The 9399-nt window shown below is 66.0% G+C and overlaps 1 protein-coding gene across 1 annotated transcript in view; it reads right to left on the reverse strand.

Moving 5' to 3' along the window:
- Positions 1–2709: 2709 nt before the first annotated feature.
- NAT8L (N-acetyltransferase 8 like) overlaps positions 2710–9399 on the reverse strand; it is an 8128-nt gene continuing 1438 nt past the window's right edge. The window contains 4 exon segments of the mRNA XM_035004369.1: positions 2710–4951; positions 7582–7746; positions 9137–9293; positions 9295–9371. Coding sequence (XP_034860260.1) covers positions 4584–4951; positions 7582–7746; positions 9137–9293; positions 9295–9371 — 767 coding nt within the window. The 3' untranslated portion in view covers positions 2710–4583.

The following is a 9399-nucleotide window of genomic DNA, read 5'->3' on the forward strand; positions in this document are numbered from 1 at the left end:
TGCCCAGGCCTGCGGTGGAGCCCGGCCAGGGCGGCCAGCGCAGGGACAGCAGCCTCAGCTCCAGAGGTCACCCCAGCGCCTGCCCCGGTCCCCAAGAAGGAGTCCAGCATCTGCAGAAAAGCAGTGCGCCTCAAGAACGCACAGGAGTCCAGTTCCATCAACTCTGGTTTTATTGAAAAACAGCAGCATTGGGGGCCGTGCGGGCAGACCCACGGCACTGTCCCCCCACCCCCCGCTGCTCACACACCCACAGGAAGCCTGGGACCCCCACCTGCCCCCGCAGCCTGTCTCCCCTGCCCCTCCGGACCCTCTCGAGGGCTGTGCTGGCCCATCCTGGGGTCTCGGACAGTTGCCACAATTGCGGGGTCATCAACAGTAAACCACAGGAAGTGAACCCAGCCACCATGACATGATCTGGGCTCTGCTCGCCCGAAGACACGGCGTCCACAGCGGCTGTGGTCAAACAGCCTAACCAAGGTGGCGCCATGTCGTCAAATCTGATCTCGGCTGGTCTGGCTGAGCGTCCACCCCGCCATCCTCCCCGGAGACCCAGGCAAAGGCTTATCCCGGGCCCCCCGCTTCACACAGGCCTGCCCAGTGCCCTCCGCCGGGGGGGGGAAGGAGCACTACATTCCAGGTCCACTGGGCCCTGGGGCCGGCCTGGGAGAGGGAAGCACAGCACCGAGCCGGGGCCCCTGTGTCTCAGCGTGGGGCTGAGCGCCAGCCCACGCGAGCTGCAGCAGGAGGCCCCCTCCCTGTCGCCGCACACTCACACGCGTGTGCACACACGTGCAGATACACACAGACACAGGCGTGCACACGCACACACACAGACACACCCCTTCTTCAAAATGGCTAATTATTGCTGTTAAAAAAAAAAAAATACATCCAACAATGGCAGGTCGGGCCCCTCCCCCTCCACCCCGGGCCCTGGGCGGCCCCGCTCCCGGCACCAAAGGGCAGACGTTCCAGGATCTGCCCCACACCCAGCCCACAACACAAGCCCCAAAAGCCTCAGCCGAAGGCCGGCCAGCACAGGACACTGGCCGTGGCCAAAACAGTCAGGACCCATGCTGCCCACCTGCTGGGGGGGGGCCGGGCTGTCAGCCATTCCCTGGACACAGACAGGCGTGGAGGGTTGCTCCAGGGGCGCTCAGCCCTGACCTGGCCCCAGCCCAGCGAGGGCCCAGGCTCAAGGCCACATGGGGCCAGCCATGAGGCCAGCCCCGGCCTCTGCCGCAGCCCCAGTCACTGCGTGACTCCCTGTGGCCCAGAGAGCTTCCCCAGCACTTGCCAGATTCCCAAGGAAGCCACCTGAGGAGCAGCCCCCAGCCTGTCCCCTGGAAAGGCCTTCTCTGAGGAAGGACACCCAGGGCAGGATGGGGGCTGCCCAAGGACCTCGTGGCCTCAGCCCAGCTGCAGGGCCTCCCAGCTCAGGCCTTCTCCCAGGGCTGCCCCCCCTTCCCCGAGGCAGGCTGGCCCATCTCTCTGCCCCATCCACCCAAGGGCAGCAGTGGGAAGCCAGGCTGGACGTGGGTACGGGGGAAAGGGGACAGACGTCACCACGAGCCTCCACACGGCTGGCCTCAGCACCCGCAGACAACTCAGTGTGGCCACCACCCTCAGGGGCCAGCTCTCCGAAGACCCCATACCTGGGGGACGCTGGTGGCACTGGGCCAGCCGGAGGGGCTAGAGTTCTCAGCTGTCCTGCATCCCACTGCCCTGAGCTGCCCACTGGGTTTGTGTTCCAGGCTCATCTAACAGAGACAGTCTGGAACACTCCACCTCCTGCTTGGCCATCCCAAAACAGAGGCTTCCAAAAGTCCTGGGAGCCCTGTCTCCTGAACATGGGTTCCACGCCTGGGGGCCGGCTTTCCGGGGCCTCGGCAGGAGCCACTGGGGGAGGCCCAGGAGGCCAGCAGGGAGAGGGAGGGAGCCCAGGACCTGACAATGCAGAGAGCTGCCCAGATACACCACTGAGCAGAACCCCAGGCAGACGCTTCACAGAGGTAGAAGAAGTAACATCAGGATTTCTACAAATGTATAAAATTCATATCTTGGTGCATGTTTGTGGAGGAGTTAGCTCCCAGGCTGGAGGGAAGTGGCCAGCCAGGGACAGGCGTTCCCCACGAGTGTGCCCAGCCTCCGGCCCAGGGGAAGGATGGGGGTCTGCTCCCCCAGTGAGCTCAGGGGCTGCCAAGCTGCACACGGGCCAGGCGAAGGCCCTGTCCCAAGTACAGGGTGCAGCCGGCTGGTGCCTTTGGCCACCACCGCGGTGGGGCTGGGGAGACGCTGCAGCCCACCCACAGATCCTATACGGACAGACAGACGCCAGCAGGACAGGAGAGGGCCACACGTCTGCCCAGGAGCAAGCCCGGCGACACGCTCTGGCCAACGTCCCCCAGATGCAGGCAGCTCCAGAGCCCCGGCCTCTGCCGCAGCCCCAGTGGGCTCCGACGGCCCCCACCCACACGTCCCCACACCAGGGACCCAAGGCTCCAAAGGCACAGGATCAACGGGAGCTGGCAGCATCCCCAAGCTACCACTGACAAGACACAGCCCACCACGCTGGGCCCCGTGGCGCCCGCCCGCCCCTCCTGTCCCGCCAGGCCTCAGACCAGCCACAGCCCCAACACGCCCCATACCAACTAAGGCCGCCCCAAGCCAAAACCAAACCAAACAAAAAGAGGAAAAAGGCACAACTGTTTGTTTTCCATTTTGCTAAAACACTTTACGTCTGTCTGTATAATCCAGATTAACAAAATCTGAGAGCTGCAAGAAAATAGGGTGCCGATTTCTGTACAGTCTACAAAACTCCCATCCCCAAGCAGGGACCGGACGCCACCAGGGAGAAATGTACAGAGGAGAGCGGGGTCTATACAATGTTCTGCAAATATCTCAAGTGCCAACAGCACGAAAGGCCCCTCGGGAAACTGGGCTTGCTTCGCAAGTTTGCTAGTTTCCGAAGTGCCTTTCTAAGAACGTCCCGTCTGTGTCCCCTACGCAGGACCCAGCTCCATGGCCCACCGTGCCTGCCACTCCCCCTCCCAGCTCCCGAAATAGAGGGGCCTCCGGGGGCATTTAGGGCCCTCCTGCCACCATGGCCGGGTCCAGGCTTACAAGCTGGACACATGAGCACTGCCAACGACCCCTTTCCTCCCCCCTGTCCAGGCCACCTCACACCTGATTGCCGCCTCCCTCCTCAGGAGGGAGACACGGGGAGCACGGCCGGGCCGCCCCACCACCCAGCCAAGCTGGACAGCACTCGCCCTCCCAAAGGCAGCAGGGAATGCGCTGCCGTCCTGACCTCAGCCCCACAAGTCAAGGCTGGACAGGGGCAGCCCAGGGCCTCCTCACAGACCAGGAATGCTCTTTTGAGAGAAAGAATGCTAAATCAGGGTCTCCCTTCAGATTTCAAAATCTGAAACCCTCCACCCACCCAGCCACCCGCCCCCACCAAACTGGGCCAGAAATAGTGCATATTCTAGACCACACAGGTGTGTGTGTGTGTGTGCGTGTGTGCGTGCGTGTGTGTGTGTTAGGTATAAACTACCATTTTGTCCCAAGAATTAAAGTCATGCAGAGTGCTATTCTGTCTAAATAACTTATTAAAAAATAGGTCGGTTTCAGGCTGGGAGAAGCTGTGGGCTCAGTGGTGTTGGCAGCGGCCTGGCTTAGTGAGATTCACAGGGCACAGCCCATCAGCCGTGAGGCAGAGCGGTCCTCGGGGAGGTCTGGAAAAGGCCACCGTAATCTAGCTGGCCCCGGGGAGAGGCGACCGCGTGATTGCCTCCCCACCCTGCTCTCCTGAAGGACCCTGACCAGGGTATGCAACAGGTTGCTACGGGAACCACACCTGGGTGATGATGCCAATCAGCAAAGCCAGGGCGGGGAGGGGCAGGGGCCGAAAGGAAAGAAATGTGACTCGGTGTCAAAGCAAAGCTGGGCCGGGGGTGGGGGGAGCGAGGGGTGAGAGGCAGGTGAGCCCTCCCGAGATCAGGTGGGCTGCCACGGCTAGCTGGCAGGCCAGACAGGGGGCGCTCACCAGTCTAGGTCCAGTCTGAGCAGGGCAGCGGGGCAGGAGGCCGTGGGCATGCGGCAGCCAGGCCACGTCCTCAGCATGCACAGAGCAAAGCAGGGCCCGCGGCCAGCTCGGTGCCCCACGGGGCGGTGGCCGGCCAGCCCAGCAGGCCACGCCTCCCGGGGCCTGGCCGCCGAGCCCCAGCCTGGCTGGCGGCCAGGGGTCCGCCGGGGCAGGGGTCGCGCCGCGGAGGCTGTGTTCGGTGGGCCGGGCTGAGCAGGCACGTGGGCACGCGGCGGTCCATGCTGTCGCTCCTCAGGACGCGGCCCCGGCAGGCTGGGGAGGCGAGGGGCCGTGGCTGCGAACAACAGAGCCCCGAAGTGTCACAGATGAGCAACAGCCCCACACCCCCTGGAGAACCAGCCAGAGAACCGCGTGATGGTGGAAAGGAAAAACCCAACGCAAACGCCAAGGTGAGCGTCTGAAAGCGGGCCCGGGTGGGCAGGCGGGCACAGGCGGACGGGCGGCCGGGGCGGCAGGTGGGCGGGCGGGCGGGCGGCGGTCACTCCTCGCGTAGCTGCAGGCGGTAGCGGTGGTAACGGACCTGGAAGAAGAGGCGCTCGGCCAGCGACAGGGTCATGCCGGGCAGCACGTAGTGGTCACTTGAGCCCATGTGTCTGAAGCCCAGCGACTCGTAGAGCTTGTGGGCGGCCACCTTGACGGCTGTCGTGCCCAGCACCACCGCTGAGTAGTTGTGCACCAGAGCGAACTCCAGCACCTTGCGGCCCAGCGCCTTGGCGATGCCCTTGCCACGGAAACGTGAGTCCACGGACATGCGCAGCAGCTCCACCGTGTTGTCTGCCTCATGGGCCCGCGCCGCCACGATGCCCACCACGTTGCCATCCAGCACGGCCACCCAGAAGCAGGAGCCTGCAGGGACAGGGCAGTCAGAGCCACGGCCGACACAGCCACCCCTCCAGGGCCCTTAGAGCAGAAAGAGCCCGGCCCAACCTGTCTGCCGCCCACGGCCGCCCCTGCCCTGGGCCTGAGGCTGGGCCGACAAGGGCTCTGGGGCCACACTCCCTCCCCCAGGGACCAAGAGCTGGGCAGGCCTCAGCCAAACAGATCCCTCCTCTGCCCAGCTACCCGCCGAACTAACGCCTGGATGGCTGCGGATGGCCACGGAGAGGCCGCAGGTGCAGCCGACCTGCCTGGGCTCCCAGCCACTTGGGGCCCACCACACTTGTCCCCGTGTAGCCACCCCAGGGAGCTGGAGAGAGACAGGTGCCATGAGGGGACCTCTGGAAGGACCCCTACAATGGGGACTTTGGGGGGTCTGGGAGGACAGGCCAGGACAGAAGGAGCCCTCTGGGAGCCATGCCCCCGGGGGCCTCAGGAGGTCCTGTGGCCTCCACTCTCCTGGGTCAGGAGCTGCTAAGCCTGGGGGCCCCATGGCCTGCTTGGATCAGGACACAGAAGCAGGCCCTTGGCAGGCTTGGGGGACAGTCCAAGTGGACAATCAGGACGGATGGGCACCAATGCACGCCTCCCACTGACCCTGGCCTCTCCTGGGCAGGAGCCCAGTGGCCAGGCCAGCCGTCCCCACCCATGGCCTGGACCAATCACAGCCCCATGCAGGGCAGCAAAAGGAAGAGGAGGGCCAAAGGGGGGGATCAGGAGAGAAGCAAGAAGAGAGAGAATGAACATGGGAGGGGAGGCCTGCAGGGCATGAGAGCCTGGTCACCTCTGCTGACCACCGGCCCAGAGGCCCCAGGAGGCAGGGGCTGGCCAACAGGGGTGCCCACACTCTGAGGAGCCCCACCTGCACTCGCCCTGCTCATGGCCACTCCAGCCCCCACGGCTGTGTCTCCCACCAGCCCCCCCCCCCACCACCTTCTCTCCTTGAGTGGCCAAACTCTCCCCCATAAAGGTTCTGCACCTGACCTTACCCAGAGATCTCACTCCTCCACCCAACCTCCAAGGGTCCGCCACTGTCTTGTCTGCTGGCAGGTCCCCCAGCAGCTCAGCAAGAGGGGCTCCTGTCTCCTTCACTGCCATACCCTGAGACCTGGCATGCAGCCGAGTTCGGCAATGGCTGAAGGCCTGCTGCCCTGATGGACCGCCCCACTAGCTGGCCTGCCCCACTAGCTGGCCTGCTCACCATCCAGGGTTTCTGGCTGCCCCCACACACCCAGGCCAGACCAACTCTTCCCATCCCCTGAGCAGCATGGCCCCATCAGCCGTGGTCCAGCCTCCCTGCCCCAGTGGCACCTTCCTGCAACCTACCAAATGCCTCAGGACAGCAAGCAGGACTCCCCCCGCCCCATTCACACCCAGGGAGACTGCAGCCCAGAAAGAGCAGAGTCCTTGCCACCCCGGGCTCCCAACCTGAGCCCCCTTCTGCTCCTGCAGCCTGGACCTGGGCGCCAGCTAAGTGGGTCTCATACTTGTGCTCCCTCCCGTCCTGGGCAACTCCATGGAGGCCGATGAAAAGCTAAGTTCAAGCTTAGGAAAGGGTCAAGGAGAACCCAAGGTGCCAAAGGCTGGCCAGCTGCAGGGGTGGGGATGGGGGTGGAGGCAGGGCAGCACAGGATGGGCCGGCTTGGTGGAGCACCCTTGTGCTGGGATGCCTTGCCTCTCTTGTCCCCTGCTGCCCTTCCCTGGCCCTCACCAGGCTCCTCTCTGCCCTCACCAACTGTTGGGGCCCACACTGTCCCATCTCCTTAGCCTGGGAACCCTCCAGCACCTGGGAGACCCTCACACCCCAGAGGGCAGAGACAAAGGCCCCCTTCTCTGACCCCGGACATGAGGGAAACCATGTGGTCCTGCCTCCTAGCCTGCCTCTAGGTCAGCCTGGAGGACCAGAACAGCCCCCAGGGAGCTGCAGGCCCCTCCTGACCAGACCCGGTCCCTCCTTGTACAGAAGGCCAGGAGGCTGGGGCGAGACCCTCTGCCTCACTAAGTGGCCCAGAGACCAGAAATGGAGGCCAAGACTCAACACCCTGCTCTTCCAGGGCTCCCAGGCCTCGGTGACTCCCACCCAGAACCCTCTCCCCACCAGGAGGCCCTCTGCCCCTGCCACACCAGGTCCCTGGCACTCCAGGCCAGCCTGAGACCCAGCAAAGCACAGCAGACCCCCAGCCCCTCAGTAAATACCAGGGAAAGGGCATCGTGCAGGCTGCATGGAGAGCAGAGCCAGGACACCCGGGCCCAGGGCTAGCTCAGGACACTCAGCACCCTGCCCTCACGGGATGCAGGACAGAGGCCCAGGGTCTGTGTGGGCACTCGGGGGCCTTGCATCAGCACCACGGACCTAGCTCTGCCGCCCTCAGCCCCTGCCGGCCTGCTGCACTCCCAACCCTTGGCCAGAGCCCTCCGAGACTCCGCAGGCGTGGTCATGGGCCTGAAGCAGCCCGGGCCCACCTAGGCGTGGCCGTCCCCCCGGGGCCTGTCTGTCCTGAGGTGCTTGGGGCGTGGGTGGCCCTGCCAGCAGTAGGCGCTGTGAGGGGGTGCGAGGAGCAAAGGGAGGGGAGAGGAAGCGGCTGGCGCCGCAGGCTCACCGGGGGGCTTCATGTAGTACTGCTCGATGTCCGCCATGTCCGTGTGCAGAGCGCAGTCCAGGTAGGCGAGGACCACCTTGCGGCTGTAGTAATAGCGTAGGCCCAGCAGGCCGGCCAGCACCAGGCACGTCAGCAGCAGCGAGCGGGTCAGGGCAAAACACAGCACTGCAGGGAGAGGTGGGCCTGGTGAGCAGCGGCCCAGCAGAGCCCCCGCGACACCCGCCAGGCTGGGAGACCCCCCACCAGCTCCCTGCCAAATAAGCCGGTCGGGCCCATGCGCAGAGGAGAGACCACACCAAATGTGCCACGACTGTTTTCCGTGGAGGAGCGGTGGGTCAGCCTACCTGCTCCTTGCACTTTCCCCGTTACCAAACTTCCTACCATCAGGGCATGCCGCTTGGCAGCCTGACATCACAGGATTTCTATCCGTTCTGAGCACAGCAGGGGCCCCTGGGCAGGCTGCCCTCAATGGCTGGCGGCAACAGCCCCAGGCAGGGTTCCTTGGGGGGGGCATGCCAACCACCCATGTGGCCCCCCAGCTGTGGAAGGGGCTTCGAGTACACCTTTGCCACTCTAGCGAGGTAGGAAGCTACGGGAGCTGCTCGACCAGGCCCCTGCCTCACCCTTGCGAAAGTGGGGAGTGGGAGGGGGCATCTTCCAGCAGAGGGCCCCAGGACCACCTTCTTCCCTGGGCCAGCCCCAGGGTTTATGAGGAGGGGGGTGAGGGAAGCCCGAGATTGCTTCCAGATTCGTCCAAGCTGCCAGGAGGCAGACAAGCCTGCAGTGAAAGTCACTTTTGCTGCATGACCTTGGGAGAGTAACAACCCCCAGCCTCAAGCTCCTCATCTGTGAAATGGGGACAACCACCCTCCGAGGCTTCAGGGGAAAGGCCTCAAAGCCCCTAGGGGGGCTGCCCCCCTTCGTGCCCGCACTCTGCCTCCTCGGCGCTCGCCCTCCTCCCCCCCGCCCGCACTCGGGGGAGCTGGCTGTCTTCCCCTCATAAATTAGCACTCGGAGCTGCCGAGGCAGCCTCCCCCGCCCCGCGGATTATATATAGCTACAGGCGCCCGGCGCGGAGCCTCAGCAGCGGGCGCTACCTGCCGTCACCCCGCCCCCACCCGGGCCGACCAGGGAAGGGAGCGGAGAGGCGGGGCCGCACAGAGGGGGGACGCAGGTGGAGACCCCGGCCCTCTCCCCTGCCCGCAGCCCCCCACCCGCCGCCGGCGCTCGTTCCCACGCCCCCGCCAGGCGCGCCTTGGCCAGGAGCCCGGACGCCACCGCCGGTGGCCACCTCGCCCCGGGCGGCCGCAGAAAGCCGGCGGCGTGCGGGTGCGCGTCCGTGCGCGAGCGAGGGGGCCCGAGGGGGCGCGAGGGGGCGCGAGGGGTCCGCCGCCCTCCCAGGCTGAGTCCTGGGCAGGGGCAGGAGCGCGCCGGGGCCCGGGGCCCGCGGTAGGGGCGAGCGGGGCTGCGGGCGTCCTGCGCGTCTGTCCCCGCAGGGGCCGGGCGGGCGCGGACTGCGGCAGGCGGAGCGCGGCGGGGTCCCGCGCGCACTGACCGGCCAGCAGGGCGTAGAGCAGCTGCGTGCGCGGGTGCTGCCGCAGGCCGCGGAAGGCCGTGTTGGGGATGCGCTCCATGATGCCGTCGTAGAAGATGCGGCGCGCCGCCTCCTGCTCGGCCGCGCGGAACTCGCGGATGTACACGCCGCGCCCCCCCCGGCGGTCCCGCGCCCCCCGCGCCGCCGCGGGGTTGGGCGCCGGGCGCGGGCGGGGCGGTCCGCGCCCGCCCGGCCCCTGCGGGGACAGACGCGCAGGACGCCCG

This window comes from Mirounga leonina, unplaced genomic scaffold (assembly GCF_011800145.1).
Source record: "Mirounga leonina isolate KUSES-001 unplaced genomic scaffold, KU_Mleo_1.0 Mir_129, whole genome shotgun sequence".
Classification (NCBI taxonomy): Eukaryota; Metazoa; Chordata; class Mammalia; order Carnivora; family Phocidae; genus Mirounga; species Mirounga leonina.